The sequence below is a fragment of the Aquarana catesbeiana genome, linkage group LG01 (genome assembly GCF_042186555.1).
Source record: "Aquarana catesbeiana isolate 2022-GZ linkage group LG01, ASM4218655v1, whole genome shotgun sequence".
Taxonomy (NCBI): Eukaryota; Metazoa; Chordata; class Amphibia; order Anura; family Ranidae; genus Aquarana; species Aquarana catesbeiana.
Window position 1 is genome coordinate 562,843,825 of NC_133324.1, and position 23,676 is coordinate 562,867,500.

At 41.3% G+C, this 23,676-nt stretch overlaps 1 protein-coding gene across 1 annotated transcript in view; it reads right to left on the bottom strand.

Annotated features, from left to right (window-relative positions):
• The window catches only part of LOC141106122 (phospholipid-transporting ATPase IC-like), a 210,469-nt gene that overhangs the window by 183,735 nt on the left and 3,058 nt on the right, over positions 1–23,676 (bottom strand). Inside the window, exons 2-3 of the mRNA XM_073596570.1 lie at positions 13,493–13,545; positions 8,829–8,920 (exon numbers count right to left, since the gene is read on the bottom strand). Coding sequence (XP_073452671.1) covers positions 8,829–8,920; positions 13,493–13,535 — 135 coding nt within the window. The 5' untranslated portion in view covers positions 13,536–13,545. The remainder of the gene's footprint in view (positions 1–8,828; positions 8,921–13,492; positions 13,546–23,676) is intronic.

Below are 23,676 nucleotides of genomic sequence, written 5' to 3' on the forward strand. Positions count from 1 at the left end.
CCGTCAGAACACCGTTAAAGTCTATGGGACATTAAAAAAAATCAAGTGTTACTTTTAAAGGCTTATATGCAAGTTATTGTCATACAAAGTGTTTGGGGACCCAGGTCCTGCCCCATGTATTAATGCAAAAAAACGTTTTAAAAACAGCCGTTTTTTCGGGAGCAGTGATTTTAATAATGCTTAAAGTGAAACAATAAAATTGAAATATTCCTTTAAATTTCATACCTGGGGGGTGTCTATAGTATGCCTGTAAAGTGGCATATTTTTCCCATGTCTAGAACAGTTCCTGCACAAACTGGCATTTCTAAAGGAAAAAAGTAATTTAAAACTACTTGCGGCTATAATGAATTGTCTATGGGAGAAATCAAAAGTGCTAATTTTAAAGGCTTATATGCATGGTATTGTCATAAAAAGTGTTTGGGGACCCAGGTCTTGCCCCAGGGGACATGTATCAATGCAAAAAAAGTTTTAAAAACGCCCTTTTTTCGGGAGCAGTGTTTTTAATAATGCCTAAAGTGAAACAATAAAAGTGAAATATTCCTTTAAATTTCGTACCTGGGGGGTGTCTATAGTATGCCTGTAAAGTGGCACATTTTTTCCCGTGTTTAGAACAGTCCCTGCACAAAATGACATTTGTAAAGGAAAAAAGTCATTTAAAACTACTAGCGGCTATAATAAATTGTCGGGTCCTGGCAATACAGATAAAAGTCATTGAAAAAAATGTCATGGAATCCCCACCAGTCCATTACCAGGCCCTTTGGGTCTGGTATGAATATTAAGGGAAACCCCGAACTAAAATTTAAAAAAAAAATTGCGTGGGGGTCCCCCCAAATTCCATACCAGGCCCTTCAGGTCTGGTATGGATATTAAGGGGAACCCTGTGCCAATTTTTTTTTAAAAAATGGTGTAAGGGTCCCCCTCAAAATCCATACCAGACCCTTTAACAAGGGGACCCCCAGATCCCGCCCCCCCCCCTGTTTGAAATGGTAACGGGTACATTGTACCCGTACCATTTCACAAAAAAAGTGTCAAGATGTTAAAAAAAACAAGACACAACTTGAGACAAGTCCTTTATTAAAAAATTAAAATGTCCCACGAAGTCCATTCATCTTCTTCTATGGCTCTGCCGACAGAGGAGGGCACCGCCATCTGACGAGTCCTTGCAGGTGACAGTTCTTATATAACTGAGGGCGGGGCCACATGGTGATGTACCCGGGTGACCCCGCCCCCCTCTCACGCACAGGAACTTCCCAATGGGCTGCAAAATGAGGTTTCACTTAGGGTGTCAAAAATCCTTGCACCAGCCTTGCCCCCACAGAGCCCTGATCTCAACATCATCCAGTCTGTCTGGGATTACATGAAGAGACAGAAGGATTTGAGGCAGCCTACATCCAGAGAAGATCTATAGTTAGTTCTCCAAGATGTTTGGAATAACCTACCTGCCAAGTTCCTTCAAAAGCTGCGTGCGAGTGGACCTAGAAGAATTTATGTAGGCAAAGGGTAATTACACCAATTATTATTCTGATTTGGATTTCTCTTCTGTCCACTTACTTTCCATTTTGTTAACTGATAAAAACAAAATTTTAACACTTCTATTTCCGAAAGCATTTACAGCATTTTTTCACATCTAATAAAAAAGAAATAACCGTGCTAAATATAAGTGAAACACGTGAAGCAATCTCAAAGACTTCCGTGAGGAAGTACATATATAAATACAAAAATGTTGAAAAATATTAAAAATTAAATTATGAAAAGTACATGGGTCAACACATGTATGTATGAATCAAACATGAGTGTCCATATGTAATATTTGCGAATAAAAATAAGTGTCCATATATAGTAACAGAAAATAAAAATGTGAAGTAATGATCTGAAAACAGTCCAAGAAAGACCCCTTGGGTGAATCCAGCCAGAGTCAATGGTGTAAAAAATATGAGTGACAACCCATACAGTATCCGCCAATACCCAATAATTGCGCTTACCGCAAGGCAATCGTACACCAGCCTGTATCACGTCTTGGTGTGGAGAATCCAGATGGTGCTCTTAGACTGTATACATCATAGCTGAAAGGATGTAATGAGGACACCAAACTTCCATCTCATAACGTTCCCCAGATGACGCCATTTGTAATGAAACGTACGTCGGGAGGTTGACGCTCTGACGTCATCGCCATTTTCAGTGTGGACGGGTGCTCGCTATGCCGGCCGGCTGTTTGCTGTATTTTTACATACTCATGTGAGTTTTCTACCTTTATCTATTAAATCGTTTTTATCAGTATTACACTATGGCCAGTTCCTTTTTATTTACATGCTTGTGAGATGTCATTTTGGAGTCTCTGCTGTATCCCCCGGTTCCTGCCGCAAGCAGTCCAGAACGCCAATGGATCTCTCATACTGCTATTGAACATAAGCTGTGGTTGGCTTGCCTTGCGGTAAGCGCATTATTTGCCTGGTGGTGGATCACGTAGTGTGGTGTGGTTAACCAATACTGAACACAAGCTGTTGTTGGCTTGCATTCTGGTAAGCGCAATATTTGCACGGAGTGTGGGGTCTCATCTTCACTACTGAGTTTGCTAGTGTTCACTCTAAGTTCCCTTTTTTTCCTGCTGTATCTTTATGCACTAGTGTAAGTTTTCTACCTTTTCCAAACTTTAATTAGTTTGGCAGTATTACACTATGGCCAGTTTCCTTTTATTTACATGTCCATGAGATGGAAGTTTGGTGTCCTCATTACATCCTTTCAGCTACGATGTATACAGTCTAAGAGCACCATCTGGATTCTCCACACCAAGACGTGATACAGGCTGGTGTACGCTTGCCTTGCGGTAAGCGCAATTATTGAGTATTTGCAATACTGTATGGGTTGTCACTCATATTTTTTACACCATTGACTCTGGTTGGATTCACCCAAGGGGTCTTTCTTGGACTGTTTTCAGATCATTACTTCACATTTTTATTTTCTGTTACTATATATGGACACTTATTTTTATTCGCAAATATTACATATGGACACTCATGTTTGATTCATACATACATGTGTTGATCCATGTACTTTTCATAATTTAATTTTTAATATTTTTCAACATTTTTGTATTTATATATGTACTTCCTCACGGAAGTCTTTGAGATTGCTTCACGTGTTTCACTTATATTTAGCGCGGTTATTTCTTTTTTATTAGTTATTTTAGTGCACATCTCACTGTTTAACTGCTGCTTTTTGGGGGGATATTTTCTATAGGTAGCGCAGTATTTTTTTGTTTTTTTTATTTTTTCACATCTGCCTAAATCCTTTGCATAGTATTGTAGATCTACTCTAACTTGAAGCAAAAAGTTCATAAAAATTCATGTAAATGAAGCTGCTTACACTTCAGGCTTAAAGGAAATCTGCTTAGGGGGGACAAGTAACTCCACAGGTGCCTCTTACATGACGTTCTTCTATGTATTAACCCTGGCTATCACTTTCCTATATGAGTTACTCTGGTGCCTGAAGGAATGTAGCAACATAACTCGCAATAGAGTCAATTCACTATAATGGACTGGTCATTTTACCTCCATTCTTTACTTTAATCATGATCATTTTTCTCCTAAAAAATGTTCAAATCACCGAGATAAACATTGCATAGACATTGAATCGTTATTTTTCATACAGGAAGAGAAGGCAAAACAATTTTTTTAAAGTTATACCTTTTAGTGGTTAACTAAAATATTAAATAACACAAGCTTTCAGAGCTCTAAAGCTCTTTCTTCAGGTACCATGATAGATTTTATTGGTCTTCTTTACCTCTGTATTTATTCCTGCCTAAAACAGTAATCATCTTTTTTCCATGCAATTTTTCCCACCGAAAATAGACATTTAACTGTTTAAAGCCATATCTCATGATCTGTTATTTTATCTCACCCCAAACATTTCCTTTTTATCCTTCCTTAAAGCTGACCATAGATGGATAGAATTTTGAATTTAAATTCATTCAAAAAGTCTTTATATGAAAATTCTCCGTACATTTGAATGTTGTTTGAAAGACTTTGTTTGCTTTTAACATTTGATTTTGGAATAAATAGACTTTACTGAAGAAAAACCACATACAGTGTTAGAAATTTGTTTGTTCAAGAAAAAAATTTCTTCCTACTCCTTCAAATTTTCTTGTCACTGCGGTAGAAAATGAATGTTGATTTGACCGCATTAATGATTAGAAAAATTAACAAACTTTCTTAGAACATTCCTAAGAATTTAAAATTCTACCCATCTATGGCCAGCCTAACTGACATCTACAGTAAGTGCTATGCGTTTGTAAATTAAAGCTGAACTCTGGGGGGAAAAAGTATCCTTGCAGGTGGACCCCTGCTCACTGCAATGCCTAACTGCTCATTTGCCTAAGGGATGATGAAAAAGGTGAAATACTTACCTTATTCCTCACTCCCTTGGTAGCAGGTGCTTTCTTTTATTGTCTGATGCTCTGGACTGTAGGTGGATACTCTGCGTCCTCTCCATACAAAGCAAGACTGCTGGTTCTGCATTGTACGTTTAGCACTACCACTAAAGGAGCCAATTGGTAATCTGGGGTCTCTGTTCTGTGCCTCTACTCCAAGAACAACCTTAGCCCCTCTGACACACCTGGATGAATGAACGTTACAGCACTTATAAGAACACAAGTTTAGATACCGTTAACTTGGCTACGAATTAGTACCAGGGAATAGACACAAGACGGTTCGCAGCAGAACATGTAAACAGGCAAAAAATTTGTTCGAACACGCGAACACCGTTAAAGTCTATGGGACATGAACATGAAAAATCAAAAGTGCTAATTTTAAAGGCTTATATGCAAGTTATTGTCATAAAAAGTGTTTGGGGACCTGGGTCCTGCCCCAGGGGACATGTATCAATGCAAAAAAAAGTTTTAAAAACGTCTGTTTTTTCGGGAGCAGTGATGTGAATAATGCTTAAAGTGAAACAATAAAAGTGAAATATTCCTTTAAATTTCGTACCTGGGGGGTGTCTATAGTATGCCTGTAAAGTGGCACATGTTTCCCGTGTTTAGAACAGTCTGAGAGCAAAATGACATTTCTAAAGGAAAAAAAGTAATTTAAAAGTACTCGCGGCTATAATGAATTGTCGGTCCCGGCAATACACATAAAAGTCATTGAAAAAAACGGCATGGGATTCCCCCACAGTCCATTACCTTCGGTACTGGTGTGAATATTAAGGGGAACCCTGAACCAAAATTTTTTTAAAAATTGCGTGGAGGCCCCCCCAAAATCCATACCAGGCCCTTCAGGTCTGGTATCGATATTAAGGGGAACCCCGGGCCAAAAAAAATGGTGTGGGGTCCCCCCAAAAATCAGTACCAGACCCTTATCCGAGCATGCAACCTGGCATGCTGCAGGAAAAGGGGGGGACGAGAGAGCGCCCCCCTCCTGAACCGTACCAGGCCACATGCCCTCAACATAGGGAGGGTGCTTTGGGGTAGCCCCCCACAGCACCTTGTCCCCATGTTAATGGGGATAAGGGCCTCATCTCCACAACCCTTGCCCGGTGGCTGTGGGGGTCTGCGGGCGGGGGGCTTATCGGAATCTGGAAGCCCCCTTTAACAAGGGAACCCCCAGATCCCGGCCTCCCCCCGTGTGAAATGGTAATGGGGTGCAAATGTACCCCTACCATTTCACAAAAAAGTGTGAAAATGGTACAAACGACATGCCACAGCTTGGGACAAGTCCTTTATTAAAAAATAAAAAAATAAAACCGTCCCACAAAGTCTTCTTCTTCTCTCACTCCCATGACGGACCGAAAAAGAAAAAAAAAAACGCGACCGACCTGCCTCCATGTGAGGCACCCGCCATAATGACCGTCCTCTCATGTGATAGCTCTTTTATAACTGAGGGTGGGGCCAAACGGTGACGTCGCCGGGTGACCCTGCCCCCCTCTGATGCACGGGGACATCCATATGGCTTTCCCGTAGTGTCAGAGGGGGCGGGGCCACCCAGTTATATATCTATGGGGACATCCCCATGGCTTTCCCATAGCGTCAGAGGGGGCAGGGCCACCGGTTACGTAACCGCGTGGCCCCGCCCCCTCTAACGCTACAGGAAAGCCATAGACATGTCCCCGTGCATCAGAGGGGGGCGGGGTCACCCCGCGACGTCACCGTGTGGCCCCGCCCTCAGTTATCAAAGAGCTGTCATCTGAGAGGACGGTCATTATGGCGGGTGCCTCCCGTGGAGGCGGGTCGGTCGCATTTTTTTTTCTTTTTCGGTTCGTCGGCAGACCGAGAAAAGAAGAAGAAGACTTCGTGGGACAGTTTTTTTTTTAATTTTTTAATAAAGGACTTGTCCCAAGCCGTGTCATGTCATTTGTACCATTTTCACACTTTTTCTGTGAAATGGTAGGGGTACATTTGTACCCCATTACCATTTCACACAGGAGGGGAGGCCGGGATCTGGGGGTCCCCTTGTTAAAGGGGGCTTCCAGATTCCAATAAGCCCCCCGCCCGCAGACCCCCACAACCACCAGGCAAGGGTTGTGGGGATGAGGCCCTTGTCCCCATCAACATGGGGACAAGGTGCTTTGGAGGGGTACCCCAAAGCACCCTCCCCGTGTTGAGGGCATGTGGCCTGGTACGGTTCAGGGGGGGCGCTCTCTCGTCCCCCCATCTTTTCCTGCAGCCTGCCAGGTTGCGTGCTCACATAAGGGTCTGGTATGGATTTTTGGGGGGACCCCCACGCCATTTTTTTTTAATTTTGGCGTGGGGTTCCCCTTAATATCCATACCAGACCTGAAGGGACCGACAATTCATTATAGCTACGAGTACTTTTTTTTTTCCTTTAGAAATGTCATTTTGCTCTCGGACTGTTCTAAAGATGGGAAACATGCGCCACTTTACAGGCATACTATAGACACCCCCCAAGTACGAAATTTAAAGGAATATTTCACTTTTATTGTTTCACTTTAAGCATTATTAAAATCACTGCTCCCGAAAAAAACAGCCGTTTTTAAAACTTTTTTTGCATTGATACATATCCCCTGGGGCAGGACCCGGGTCCCCAAACACTTTTTATGACAATAACTTGCATATAAGCCTTTAAAATTAGCACTTTTGATTTCTCCCATAGACTTTTAAAGGGTGTTCCGTGGCTTTCGAATTTGCCATGAACACCTCAAATTGTTCGCTATCCGGCGAACAGGTGAACACCCGATGTTTGAGTCGAACTTACGTATTGCGTATTGCGGCGGACAAATTGGGCACTTATGACACATTTTTGGGACCATTGACAATTATACAGCGATCAGTGCTATAAAAATGCACTGATTACTGTTTAAATGTCACTGGTAGGGAATGGGTTAACACTAGGGGGCAATCAAGGGGTTAACTTTGTTCCCGCTCTGTGTTTTAACTGTAGGAGGGATGGGACTGTCTAGGACAGGTGTCTCAAACTGGCGGCCCTCCAGCTGTTGCGAAACTACAAGTCCCATGAGGCAATGCAAGGCTGACAGTTACAAACATGACTCCCACAGGCAGAGGCATGATGGGACTTGTAGTTTTGCAACAGCTGGAGGGCCGCCAGTTTGAGACCCCTGGTCTAGGAGGAGAGAGAGATCGGTGTTCATACTTAGTTTGAACACACGATCTGTCTCTACTCCCCTGAGAGAACTGGGATTTGTGTGTTTACACACACAGATCCCTGTTCTCACTCTGTCATGAGAGATCGCGGGTGCCCGGAGGTCATCGCTCCCGCTGGGCACTCGCATTGGCTCCGGACACACGCTGCGGCGTGCACGCGCCCCTAGGGGCCAAAAGGAAAAGCGACGTAAGGTAACATCGATTTGCCAAGCCAACCTGCCGCAGTAAAAGTGCAGCAGCTGGTCCAGAAGTGGTTAATATTATAACTAGTCTAGAGTGCACTCTAGGAGAATGGCTAGGATATGGTTCAATGTTTCCTGAGAGGTAACTCCTAGCATAAGCATTAGGTGAAAGTCTCTGTGTAGCAACTGTAAAGAGACAGTCTTTAGTCTTAACTATTCCGCCCAGCTAGTATTGGGGCCCAGTTGTATCGTTGGTGCACATGAGAATAGTCCCAGACAAGCCAGCAGGTAGCAGTAAGGCTACTAGATGGCTGCATGGTCAGTTCCTAAAGGGCTCAGTCTTAGATTAGTCCACTCTCTGCTCTGTACCCAAGTGGCTCTGGCTGTTGGCACTCCGAATTCAGCACTCTGGATCCCGCTCAGGCCACTGATATGCAGCAGTGATGGTGCACACTGGACAGCGATGTGTGCTCTCCGGTCTCCCTCACAGCAAGAGGAAGCTGTGTCCTGTACAGCCTGAGAAAATGCAGTTCTTTCCCCTCCACCTGGATATATCTCTATGGGAAATGCATTTTAAAAGCTATTGATTACAGTCTGTCTCCTCTGGACTACAGTTCCCACAGTGCAATGTTTCCTGACACAGTCTATTGAATGCTTCTTCCTCAACAGCTTCTTCATCTTGCAGATATAGCTGTTAACCAGTTCATCACTGCAGGACAGCAGCTGTACAGAGTAGCTGCAGCCAGTGTTTTACTCACTCTTCATTCTTAGCCAACCACCTGGCTACATACGGGATGACGTCAGAGAGCTCCATCTGGTTTATTGGATAGAAGGAGGCCTGCAGGAGTGAGAAATAGGCAGATACACCTTGCAGTGGGGGGAGGGGGTGGGGTGGGCACCCATTGCAAGGGTAAAAATATTTTCCAGCTTTAACCCTATGTGATATTGTTTTTGCACAACCACAACATCATATTCAATTATCTAAAAAAATAAGGCAAACAATGCTGTTCAAAGTAAATAAAAAAGAGATTTACCGCATGCTTCTTCTTCTGAAAACAAAGGAATCCTGTCTTATTGATTTTCTGTTGGTAACTTCTGTCATTGGCTTTAACTTCCCAAGTGTAATCTGGAAATAATTTACCAAAAATATACAGTATAGGCATAGGAAGTTTGTTAATATACAGTAGAAATATGCATGTTGTCCTTTGAAAGCTATGGCAGCCATAAATAGACTGATAACTACACAGGGACCTCCTATCAGTATTAGTCCATTTTTAGCCACTTAGATAACAAGTGGATGGTGTTTGGTGGATGGTGGTGTCCTCTGGTGTAGCATGGAAGAACTGTTCATATGCCACTCTTACTGTTAGGTAAGGATCACTTCGTACAGATATCCCCATGTATGCTGCATTTCTTCTCTGGCTCCTAGATATTCTTTGTAGACAATCACCTACACTTTCCTACCAGCAGTGTTAGAGGCCTTGTGCACCCGTTCAACTTTACATTCTCAGGGCCCTTGTAACACCTCTCTGTTTTCTCTCCTCTCCACTCTCACTGTCACTGTTCATACAAACAATTGTACAAAAAATTCTCAGTACATTCAATGACTTGACAAAAAATTAAATTTGCTTTTAACAGTTGATTTTGGTATAAATAAACTTTATGGAACGAAAACCACATACTGTTAGAAATTAATCGATTTGAGAAAATGTTTCTATCCTGAACTTTGTCTGGTTCAGTAGGGAGCAGCCAAATCTCAAGCAATGTATTGGCACTTGGGTCCATTGAATCGACTTCTGTACAATCACTCTGTCGGATTTTCCCCACTCGATCAGCTCTGCAGGCTATAACCAGCAAGAAAACCGTGTGAAAGAGCCCTTAGGCCTTTTTTACACAGGTCATATCCAGTCTGATTAGCAGGGAATCTGGAAACTGACACCCTACTGAATCAGAGCAGAATTGATTGGATGTCACAGTTATGGTAGGTTCAATGAGTAAATAAACCTATATTTTAGGATAGAAAAAAGCAAAATGATAATGCTAGCAACAGTCTGCATCATACATGTAATTTTTTTATTTTGCCCACAGTTACACTTTCCCCCTTCCTGCCCACCCAGGCATCCATTTCTGAACACCCAGGAGGGAAGGATTGATGGTCATGTGACCACTGTAACATTAGTCACATGATCAGAGGCCAGTCCAGCCAGCTATCCATCTTTAGTCTGGACAGAGAGCTGTCTTAGACAATTCGGTCTTTGTGCTGGGAATACACAGTGAGCAAACTCTCAGGACAAAAACATCGGCCGACCAGGGATGTATATGTGCAGATGTTGGTGTTAAAGCCCTTTTTGCTGCTGCCCATATGCATTGGGTGGTCCTAAAGGGATTTTTTTAAGTATACCATGTCAGGTAAAATTAAATTTTACACAGTCTTTCTGGAATGAAAGCAACCCTCCTTAACTGATTTCCTGAGGTTAGTCATTAGAAAAAATAAATAATACCAACCAATAGGGAAAGTAAGGATGAAGAAAGCTAATCTGAAAGAATTTTAGAATCTGTGTAAGAATTTTACACAGATGTTTTTCAGCCTGCCATGTTAAAATCTCTGTTATTCTATGTTATCTATGATAAATAAATACACTACAGTTGTATTAAAACTGTATATGTGTTGCATTACACATTGTATTTTGCCTTTAAAATAATGTGTGTGGGGGGGGTAAAAACCCAAAAGAAAACCTTGTCTCTTTAGTATCATAGGTACTTACAAAGTTACTGCAAATCAATATTTCTTTAACCAGAATGTGAATATTAATGTGCACATGTAATATCAGTGCTCAGATCCCTGAATCAGGCCAAACAGCTAGCCAAACATTAGTTGATCACAAATTAGAAAACATATATACAGTATCTCACAAAAGTGAGTACACCCCATTTTTGTAAATAATTTTGTTATATCTTTTCATGTGACAACACTGAAGAAATTACACCTTTCTACCATGTAAAGTAGTGAGTGTACAGGTTGTATAATAGTGTAAATTTGCTGTCCCCTCAAAGTAACTCAACACACAGCCATTAATGTCTAAACCACTGGCAACAAACGTGAGTACACCCCTAAGTGAAAATGTCCAAATTGGGCCCAATTAGCCATTTCCCCTCCCCGCTTTCATGTGACTCGTTAGTGTTACAAGGTCTCAGGTGTGAATGGGAAGCAGGTGTGTTAAATTTGGTTTTATCGCTCTCACTCTCTCATACTGGTCACTGGAAGTTCAAGATGGCACCTCATGGCAAAGAGCTTTCTGAAGATCTGAAAAAAAGAATTCTTGTTCTACATAAAGATGGCCTATGTTTAAGAAGATTGCAGAGACCCTGAAACTGAGCTGCAGCACGGTGGCCAAGACCATACAATGGTTTAACAGAACAGGTTCCACTCAGAACAGGCCTCACCATGGTCGATCAAAGGAGTTGAGTGCACGTGCTCAACATCATATCCAGAGGTTGTCTTTGGGAAATAAACGTATAAGTGCTGCCAGCATTGCTGCAGAGGTTGAAGGGGTGGGGGGTCAGCCTGTCAGTACTCAGACCATACATCGTACACTGCATCAAATTGGTCTGCATGGCTGTCTTCCCAGAAGGAAACCTCTTCTAATGATGATGCACAAGAAAGCCCGCAAAAATTTGCTGAAGAGAAGCAGACTAAGGACATGGATTACTGGAACCATGTCCTGTGGTCTGATGAGATCAAGATAAACTTATTTGGTTCAGATGGCGTCAAGTGTGTGTGGTGGCAACCAGGTGAGGAGTACAAAGACAAGTGTGTCTTGCCTACAGTCAAGCATGGTGATGGGAGTGTCATAGTCTGGGGCTGCATGAGTGCTGCTGACACTGGGGAGCTCTGAATGCTAACAATAATGTGACATACTGAAGCAGAGCATCATCCCCTCCCTTTGGAGACTGGGCCGCAGGGCAGTATTCCAAGATGATAACAACCCCAAGCACACTTACAAGATAACCACTGCCTTACTAAAGAAGCTGAGAGTAAAGGTGAGGGACTGGCCAAGCATGTCTCCAGACCTAAACCCTATTGAGCATCTGTGGGGCATCCTCAAACAGAAGGTGGAGGAGCGCAAGGTCTCTAACATCCACCAGCTTCGTGATGTCGTCATGAAGGAGTGGAAGAGGACTCCAGTGGCAACCTGTGAAGCTTTGGTGAACTCCATGCCCAAGAGGGTTAAGGCAGTGCTGGAAAATAATGGTGGCCACAAAAAATATTGACACTTTGGGCCCAATTTGGACATTTTCACTTAGGGGTGTACTCACTTTTGTTGTCAGCGGTTTAGACATTAATGGCTGTGTGTTGAGTTATTTTGAGGGGACAGCAAATTTACACTGTTATACAAGCTGTACACACACTCCTTTACATTGTAGAAAAGTGTAATTTCTTCAGAGATGTCACATGAAAAGATATAATAAAATATTTACAAAAATGTAAGGGGTGTACTCACTTTTGTGAGATACTGTAACAGATTGCAGCGCTCCAAAATATGATTGACATTTTTACACCAAACATGAAGATAATTAACAATAAAATAATATACTGTAAGTCCATCAAAAATTTGCAAAGAGGAATCCCAGAAACCAGCTTCAGTGTGAACGATAGCGGAGTTCTACTCTTTTTTTAAAAGTCCAATTATTGTCCTGCTCATCCTGAATGCTATTATAAATGGCAACCTTTTTTTTTTTCTTTGTAAATACCTTTTTTCACTTATTTTCTGCAAACCTTCTGGCTGAGGCAACCTAAGCGATTTCATCACTAGGCAATTCGCATGGACTCCTGTGATATGGTTGTCATCTATCCCAGGAGTCCATAGGAATCCCCTAGGGATGAAATCTCGTATTATTTCCAGACCTGTCCAACCTGTCAGGAAGAAAGAGCGCCGAGGGGTGGCATTACTGCACAGGTAGCCAGCTGTGCCGAATTCAGGAAATTAAGACAGGAAAGCTTCAGATGCCCACAGCAGAGATGGACCCTGCCTGCTTCCAAGATCTGGTCAGTTTTACATGATTTAAACATAAACTAAAAGGACGACATTAATGACAGTATCTAAATGTAGCACTGGAATTGAACACAATTACGGTAGTGTAGTGACACCTCCAAACTTCTTACTAGATTATGTAGATACTCAAATTATAGAGTGGTTTAAAAGTGCCTTTTAGGTGTGGACATAGCCATCACCTTTATCCCGGACCAGAAACCAGAATCTTCTCATGGATCCAAAAACATCACGGATGTGATAAAAATGGTTTTAATTTTTTTAGGCAGGGCTTAGAACCTTTGTTAGGTTTTTACTGCTGTATGTGTCTCCACTGGGAAGATTCACCTTTTTTGATTGTCCTGGACATTGTCACTGACACTGAAAGTAAGATTTTAAGTTCTCACTGGAATAAGACTAGTGGGGAAATCATTACTGGACACTTGCTTAGGTCACAACTATCTGAGATTTCTCTTAGGCGAAGTGATCTGCTCTCGCTTCCTGTGTCTCAAGTCAGGAAGTAAAAGAAAAATCTGCCATGGACCATAGACAACAAAAGAAAGGGTTTTTACCATTATTCACTCCTTTCAAAATTAAAAAGAAAACGTTTTGACGGTAGATATACTTAATATTTTATATGCAGTTTTAGAAACTTCTATAAAACATACCTTTATCATTTACTAGATCTGCTGACTTGAATGTCGCATCCATTATACTCTTTCTAAAAGATATAAATTCATACAAAATAAACTTTTAAAATCAGTATGTATGAATCAAGGCTCTCAGTATCTACAGTTAAAATTCAGTGTATGCTTCAGGCAGTTGTTACAATGAAAGTCCATGCAAAAAATCAGTAAAAGGTTTGAAGTATACTTCATTGAAATACTAATTTATTAAAATAAACATAAAAGGGTGTATATATATAGATATATATCTATATCTATATATATATAGATATATATCTATATATATACACAGTGGGGATGGAAAGTATTCAGATCCCCTTAAATTTTTCACTCTTTGTTATATTGCAGCCATTTGCTAAAATCATTCAAGTTGATTTTTTTCCTCATTAATGTACACACAGCACCCCATATTGACAGAAAAACACAGAATTGTTGACATTTTTGCAGATTTATTATAAAAGAAAAACTGAAATATCACATGGTCCTAAGTATTCAGACCCTTTGCTGTGACACTCATGTATTTAACTCAGGTGCTGTCCATTTCTTCTGATCATCCTTGAGATGGTTCTACACCTTTATTTGAGTCCAGCTGTGTTTGATTATACTGATTGGACTTGATTAGGAAAGCCACACACCTGTCTATATAAGACCTTACAGCTCACAGTGCATGTCAGAGCAAATGAGAATCATGAGGTCAAAGGAACTGCCTGAAGAGCTCAGCGACAGAATTGTGGCAAGGCACAGATCTGGCCAAGGTTACAAAAAAATTCTGCTGCACTTAAGGTTCCTAAGAGCACAGTGGCCTCCATAATCCTTAAATGGAAGACGTTTGGGACGACCAAAACCTTTCCTAGAGCTGGCCGTCTGGCCAAATTAAGCTATCGGGGGAGAAGAGCCTTGGTGAGAGAGGTAAAGAAGAACCCAAAGATCACTGTGGCAGAGCTCCAGAGATGCAGTCGGGAGATGGGAGAAAGTTGTAGAAAGTCAACCATCACTGCAGCCCTCCACCAGCCGGGGCTTTATGGCAGACTGGCCCGATGGAAGCCTCTTTTCAGTGCAAAACACATGAAAGCACGCATGGAGTTTGCTAAAAAACACCTGAAGGACTCCAAGATGGTGAGAAATAAGATTCTCTGGTCTGATGAGACCAAGATAGAACTTCTTGGCCTTTATTCTAAGCGGTATGTGTGGAGAAAACCAGGCAAACCTGCTCATCACCTGTCCAATACAAGCCCAACAGTGAAGCATGGTGGTGGCAGCATCATGCTGTGGGGGTGTTTTTCAGCTGCAGGGACAGGATGACTGGTTGCAATCGAGGGAAAGATGAATGCGGCCAAGTACGGGGATATCCTGGATGAAAACCACCCCAGAGTGCTCAAGACCTCAGACTGGGCCGAAGGTTTACCTTCCAACAAGACAATGACCCTAAGCACACAGATAAAATAACGAAGGAGTGGCTTCACAACAACTCCGTGACTGTTCTTAAATGGCCCAGCCAGAGCCCTGACTTAAACCCAATTGAGCATCTCTGGAGAGACCTAAAAATGGCTGTCTACCAACGTTTACCATCCAACCCGACAGAATTGGAGAGGATCTGCAATGAGGAATGGCAGAGGATCCCCAAATCCAGGTGTGAAAAACTTGTTGCATCTTTCCCAAAAAGACTCATGGCTGTATTAGATCAAAAGGGTGCTTCTACTAAATACTGAGCAAAGGGTCTGAATACTTAGGACCATGTGATATTTCAGTTTTTCTTTTTAAATAAATCTGCAAAAATGTCAACAATTCTGTGTTTTTCTGTCAATATGGGGTGCTGTGTGTACATTAATGAGGAAAAAAAATGAACTTAAATGATTTTAGCAAATGGCTGCAATATAACAAAGAGTGAAAAATTTAAGGGGGTCTGAATACTTTCCATCCCCACTGTGTGTGTATATATATATAAATATATATATATATATATATATTTATTTATACACCCTTTTATGTTTATTTTAATAATTAGGATTTCAATGAAGTATACTTCAAAACTTTTACTGATTTTTTGCATGTGTCCGCCGCAATCTTGCAGTCACAATAAAAATCGCAGAATTGCCGCCATTACTAATAAAAAAATTAATAATAAAAATGCCATAAATCTATCCCTTATTTTGTAGACGCTATAACTTTTGCGTAAACCAATCAATATACGCTTATTGTGATTTTTTTTACCAAAAATATGTAGAAGAATACATATCAGTCTAAACTGAGAAAGAAATTTTTTTATATATATATATTTTGGGGATATTTATTATAGCAAAAAGTAAAAAATATTGTTTTTTTTTTCAAAATTGTCGCACTTCTTTTGTTTATAGCTCAAAAAATAAAAAACGCAGAGGTGATCAAAAGCTCTATTTGTGGGAAAAAAAAGACGTCAATTTTGTTTGGGTGCAACGTCGCATGACCGCGCAATTGTTAGTTAAAGTCATGCAGTGCCAAATCGCAAAAAATGCTCTGGTCAGGAAGGGGGTAAATTCTTCCGGGGCTGAAGTGGTTAAAGGTTATGAATAATGTAAAAAAAAAAAAAGCTCCCCAAGCGTACATAGCTACAGACATAGTTACAAAACAATATTTATTCTGGCAGAAACACACTATTTAGAAATTACTTGGAAAAAAGGAACTCTCTTAAGATCTCTTAAGATAGCTTTTGTTCATTTTGGGCAGATCTGTTACTCTAAGATCTACTTTCATGCCTTTATGCAGGACTGGGCATTAATACCATTTAGTGTAAGTTGATACCTAACTAGGTACAGCTAAGCACTAAATTATAATGCAGTAATATCAGTAGAAAAGGTTTAAAGGAAAGGTAGCTTAAATATAATATAACCTGTGAACTATGTTGAAAGAATAAACAGAAAATGAATATTCTTAATCCCGATGACTGGTGGCCAGAATTCAGGTGCCTTAAACTTCTGCAATTTGTTATAATAAATAAATATGCATGGAGTATGGTACCAGGCACAATGAGTTGATGTAAAAAGCACATGAATGTCAGTATCACCGAAACCAGCATGTATTGTAAGCACAGCTGGCTTCTATCAAGATAAAAGTAATTTTTAACCGTTTGAGACAATAATGATCAGACTGTAATGGCTCGTACACACATTCTGATTATCAGATGATAAAAATTGCTTCCGGATTGATCGTTTGATAATCTGATAATTAGTACGCATCTTTCGACAGCCGATCACGACAGTCTGCCCAACAAAATCCGAAGGGACAAACACGAAAACTTTGCTCGGACGACAGCCCATTGTACGACAATCGTTTAATCGGTACAGTATGCGTCCACTAAAAATCGATAGATGAACACCACGCATGATTGGAAACACGAAAATAAACCAGAAGGACACCACATGGGTCACACATATTTGACATCATTTCAAATACATAGCTACACACAGCGGAAGGTTTTTCCAGAATCGTACGACAAAAATTTTACTTTTCGTAGAGCACATTTTGCACCATTGTATTCGATATTAGTTTTATGTAACAAAATGCGAATGATACGTCTTACGATAATCGGAACGTGTTTACGAGGCATTAGGCTCCATGCACACTGGCTTAAAAAACTTTGCTTCTACAGGAGTTTTGTGTTCTGCCTGTAGAAGCAACTCAATGTTATCCAATGGGGGGTGATTTATGAAAGCCGTGCGCCATCAGTAGAGGCTCATGGCGAGGCGCAACGCACATTTCAATATTTACGCAATGGTGCGTCTGTAACAGAGCTCAAATCCCCCATTTACTATAGTGATCTCGGCGCATGGGAGAATGCAATCTGTGCTCCACTATGGACATGGCGCACGGCATCTCCAATTCAATATTAACGGAAGATGGAGGTGCCAATATTTTGGGGTGATGTGAGGAAGTTTAGTAACAACTGCCCAAGTAAAAAATATGCCCAAAATAGAATGAGAAAGTAACTTTTTCAGAGAAAGCCTGCTGTGCCTGCAAGTACATTTAGAACTGCGTGAAATCAATGTAAGCAGTGTGCATGTGCAAGCGGGTCTTGCGCTCATTCACATGCGTTTGTTCACTGTGCAGCCAAAATCTTAGTAAATGTTAAGCAACGTACATGCAATTGCGTGAGTTACGAGCGCACCTCTAAACTTGACACATTTTTTTTACGCTGGTTCACCTTTATGTATTTTTTAAGGATATTTGCACACAGGTCATGTTAGCATATTACATTGCCAACATGTGACATGCATCTTGTTAAAATTATGTAAAAAGACTCTCGCTCCTCTAGCTCCTCCTAAAAGGGCATTTAACCTTCCCCCTCTAATGCATATGAATTCCTTGGGCTAGCTTTTGCTTTTAAAGGGGAACTCCACACTCCATTCTCCAATGCTCTTGTCTTCCCCCTCTAACCCCTTGGATTTCCATGGGCTAGCTTTTGCTTTTAAAGGGGAACTCCACACTCCACTCCATTCTCAAAAGACTGTGAGCTGCCTTCACCAATTTAAACCACATCCTTTTTCAGAGCATACAACAGGGCCAGCTAGGAAAGGGACGAGAAGAGAGATCACCCATTCCCCTCCTGAACCATACAAGGCCACATGCACTCAACATAGCTGGCTGCCTTTGGGGCATATTGGACTCAGTCCAATACCAACCACAAAGCACCTTGTACCCACTAGTTTAAAGGGGCTTTCCACATTCCATAAAGTCCCCTATCTGCAGCCCCCCACAACCCCAGCCTAGAATTGTGTGGAAGAGGTCCTTGTCCCCCTCAATATGGGAACAAGGTGGTTGACTTTTGGAGTGCTGAGCCCCTCCTGCCCTCAAGCATCCACCCCCCTTTCATGGGCTGGCTTGCTTGTTGTGTGTTTGGCTAGGGGTTTGTTATTGTGTGGGAGGGGCACAATATTTTTTTAATTAGGGGTGGTATTTTTCACGTGGGGGTTCTAATTTAAAGCCTTAACAGACCCAAAAGGGCGGAAAAAGAGAGGGCGCACCAGCCTTATGCATTATCCTTTGATACATTTATTCAAAAAAACATAATTAAAAACTACTCACAAAGGTAGAAAGAAAATCACGCTTATAACAGTCTTTGACTTGTGACAGTCTGTCCACTGATAGCAGTCTCCAGGTCCTGAAGAGAGGACGTACGAACCACTGCTGCTGACACGTTTCGAAAGTATACCTTCTCCCTCAGAGCCTCTTTGTGAGTAGTTTTTAATTATGTTTTTTTTTAATAAATGTATCAAAGGATAATGCACAAGGCTGGTGCGCCCTCTCTTTTCTGTTTTTCCATTTGACTACTAGGATATCCCTATCCTGGAGGGCAGCAAGACCAAAAGCTATTGTCCATCCTGAACTTTGGATTGCCTAGCTAACACACCCATGCGCAAGAGTATTTGTTTTTGTTAGACCCAAAAGGGCCTTGTATGTATTGAGGGGGCAGGCTATTTTCTGTTTTGGGTTAAAATCTTGCAGCTGCAATGTAGATTTGTACGTTTTCTCTAAAGCCGTACATCTTTGAAGCATCATTTTAGATACATGCTACAGATGCACAACAAATTTGCCTTTATTAAACCTCAAAATACCTAATAATTTGGGGTGTACACAGAAAAATGCTAGAGTGCAATTTACCTAATGGGGCAACTATTTAGACCTGTGTGTCCCCAAGGAAAGACATTGGTAGGGTTTTACCCTCACTTTCTGTTTGGCTATGTGACAGGAAGTGAATAAATTTGAAGGAGAAACTGTCAAAATTTGGGAGGTGTCTTCACCCTATCAGGGGTGCAGACATCCCCAAAAACTGACAAGACTTCTAATCCCTCTGCACTCTATCCCCAAGCAAAAATACGAAAGAATTTCATTTAGTTTACCTTTGCAAATACACATTCCTAAGTTCAACTGTCATGCATGTCAATGGCCCATTTAGACCTTGTTTAATATAAAACACCAGTTGCCTTTCACTATAAACATTTGTTAGTCCAGTCCTGAAAATCTGCATCTGCTTTACTATTAATTTCCATAAAAATTGGGTTCCTGCAGCTAGATGCGCCAAATGCATCTATATGCGCGACCGCTGTGTATGTGAGATGCACAACTGCTGGGCACATATCTGTTTCCCGGAAGCAGTGGACAGCACACAGGAATGACACCAAGCCCTCCAGGAAGTTGCTTGTACTGCTGCTAATTTCTTCCCACCACCATGCCCCACTCACTGTTCTCTGAGGAAGAGATGATCCTTATTTGCAAATTATGCATCATGCCTAGTCATGTCTGTAAATGTCAGCGTTTTACAATGCCTCATGGGATGTGTAGTTTCGCAACTGCTGGAGAGCCGTAGTTTGAAGATTCCTGAGCATGTCTTGAAAAAAGGTGGTTTTTCAATGTGCCTTGTATAATGGCCAAGAAATATCGTTAGGAAAATACAAGTGGATCATGGCACATCTACATTCCAAATTTGGCACTTAAGATGGTCATGCACTATGCAATCTGATTGGCCAATCTCTGTATTTAGACAAAATAGGTAATAGGAAGATGCGCTTGAACAATTAATTCAAATTATAGGAAATCAAACAGGCTCTTGCACTAAATCTAATTTATTTAAGGTCTAACTGGTTGCAGTGTATGGTCATCTTTAAAGATCAAGATCTGAAAATATTAATTTATTGGGTTTAGAAACACTTCTCTGTTCTTTGTAATGTATTGAAAAGATTTGGGTAAAAAAGAAAAAAACACATTTCAAAGATATATTAGAAGTGATAGGAATGAGGTTAGCGTCAACAGGGTTAATTAACTGAGAATACCTACTAATTGCCTAACAAGACACATCCAATGAGATGAAATTAAACAATTGTATTGGGCGTGCGCTATTATCAATGAGAAAACCGCAATTACCCTAGCGACAGTTGCAGTTTACATATGCGGGTATTTATTATCGCTACTTGTGCTTCAATGTGCGCCGCTTCGGCGCACCAATTAATTTTTCCGGCGCACCAATTAATGTATGAATTGGTGCAGTGCCTTCTTCTTTTTTATTGTTCAAAAACATAGTAATCTGACAAAAAGTAGCATGGAAATACTGTGCATAACAATGTACAAATAATATTGTTGTCAACACACAATACCCGCAGAAAGTCTATTAACAATGGGTTCAATTATTATTGTTTATAGATATAACATGTAGGAAACAGCCGTGTCCATTAGTATAAATTTTACTGTACCTCTGTATACAGACATTCTGTATAAAACTAGAACCTCTGTGATCAAACGAAGAATAAACATTTATATCTATAACAACTTTTAGAGAGCAGATATGTATTTTCACGTGCCTACCCTCATCGAACAACATAATATCCCGCCTTATACTCCTCATTCATCCAGCAATTGACAATCAATTCGGCACTAGTTGGTGTGGTTAACTATATTGTCTCGGGGTTGTGGGGAAATCTAGCTCCACCCAAAAAGGTGAGTGATCTGAGATGTGTCTGGGTTCGTAGTTTGAGTCCGTCAGGAAGGAGAGGGTATATTTGTTGCCCAGGCCCAGATCAATTCTAGACAAACTATCATATGTAGCTGAATAACAGGAAAACATCTTTGCATTGGGGTGCCTCAATCTCTCCATACGTTCACTAGTCCAAGCTCCCCCACTAGGCGAGAAAAGGGAGTAGGTTTCCTAGAGTTAAGATGAGTTTGGGAGTTGGGGGACAATTTATCCCAGTGGAAGGCTAGCATGTTATTAAATTCTCCCCCCGCTATCAACGGTGTAGTAGAGTAATGGGCCATAAAACTCGCCAAAGTATTGAGTACCTCAGCCGAGAACGGTGGAGGAATGTACACCCTTGCTACTACACATTGAATCCCATACAATTTGCATAAAATAAATACATATCGACCATTGGGGTCCGTGAGCACTTGACTACACGTGAATTGAGTCCCCTGTCTTATAAATATGCTCACCCCTTTAGAGAAAGTCAAATAAGTTGCATGATACTGACAAACGAACAGTCTTGGAGACAAACAATGATATGCGTTGGGTGATAGATGAGTCTCTTGGAGACATACGATATCTGCCTTCAACCATTTTGCATTTCGGAATACAGCTAACCATTTCACAGAGTTACCAAGGCCCCACACATTCCAGGAGAGTATTCGTACTGTGCTAGCCATTAGGAGATAGAAAAAGGGATATCTGGCAATTGCCAGCAGAAATGATAATGCAAACGTGTGTCCCGCAATCATTTAGCAAGGGAAAACTAAAAATCTTCTAAACTCGTCTAGACTTTGTACAAAAAATGCTCTATATGAGAGTTTTTTACTCCCAAGAGAACAGACGTTTTTTAAGCCCAGGGTGCATGAAGCCTTATGCCGCGTACACACGAGTGGACTTTTCGACTGGACGGTCCGACGGGTCGAGTACGGCGGACAATTTGACTGTGTGTGGGCTTCATCGGACCTGCAGCGGACTTTTTCGGTCGAAAATCTGACGGACTTTAGATTTGGAACATGTTTCAAATCTTTCCGACGGACTCGAGTCTGGTCGAAAAGTCCGCTCGTTTGTATGCTAGTCCGACGGACGAAAACCGATACTAGGGCAGCTATTGGCTACTGGCTATCAACTTCCTTATTTTAGTCCGGTCGTACGTCATCACGTACAAATCCGTCGGACTTTGGTGTGATCGTGTGTGGGCAAGTCCGTTCGTTGGGAAAGTCCGTCAGAAGTCCGCTAGAAGTCAGTCGGATAGACCGTCGGACCAGTCTGGTCGAAAAGTCCACTCGTGTGTACGTGGCATTAGAAAGCTTTAACATACATTTTTAGTAGTATATAGTTGATTAAATGTTATCCCTTGTTTATATGGCTAGATAAAAAAAGAATGTTACAATTGATATTTGCACTTACCTTTCTTGTCTTCCCATGATCTAAAGTATTCTACCCGTGCTATCCCATATGCTTACCTACCTTTATCCCAAGGTGCAATCTGCCACAATGTTTACATCCTGCCAGTAAGATTATCTCTACACTGGCCATGCCTGTGCTATTTATGGCAATTGACTGCACAGATATGGATTTTACTGGTAGGATGTAAACAATGTGGACGAGGATGAGATCAGTATGCATCTGGGGCAAAAGAGGGTGGGGTACTTTAGATCAGAGGTAGAACAAATAAAGTGAACTTATCTTATATGCACTGTGTTAAGGCAGCCCACTCAAATGAATAAGCTGCCAAGATGCAAGAACAGACATCCAATATTTTTTTTTCAGAAGCAGCATATCGAAAGGCATGGTATTGCACAGAAAGGTCCCTTACTTCCTCTTCTGGAGTCCCCTGCCGCTGCTGTTCTCTCCTCCCTCCTCCGGGTGCTTCCTTAGCAGGCTCCTGAGTCAGGCTGTGTGCATCCATGGACACACACAATACCAGTAAGCCCCCGCTCTCTCCTCACAGGAGTTTTACTGACAGCACCAGCAGCCTATGGCTCCCTCTGCTCTCAGCTTCTTCCCTGAGACCAGTAGTGAGGAGAAAGGTGCTGGAGCGGTGACAGGAGCCAGGTAAGTGTTTAGGGATGGCATGGGTAAGACAGGTAGTGGGGACTGCAGGGAATACATTACAATTAAAAAAAAATTACTTTGGAGCCACTTTAGGTAATCAGTCAGGAAATGGGATCAGCAAAATTGAGCATTATCATTGACATGAATTTTTCAATAAAAATCGTGAGCTAATGACGAAAATATGCTATTAGTATAGAGAAGGACACTTGCTCTCTGTGTAGAAGCAATGGTCTCCCTACAGAGGTCCAAGACAGGGACATGCAGTCAGGGGAGGCAGGTGAGGCAGAGCCAAACCCCCCCCCCCCAAAAAAAAAATGGAACTTCGAGGGTCGTAGCCAGGCTGCTGCCTGCTGAAAAGGTACTGTTTTAATCAAGCTAAATCATATATTATTGTGCTATATGTTATTACATAATAATTTATTATTTATCTATTTACTGTGAAATTTTACTTGATGAATGTTGCTTGAAAGCACTTAAAAATCTTGTTCTCTTTTAACATTCAATTATTTCCTAAACGAAAACCACATACACTGTTAAAACTTTGTTCGAGAAAAAATTTCCTTCCCCACCTTCAAATTTTTTCATCACTGCGGTAAAAAACAAATGTTGGTTTGACTCTGAC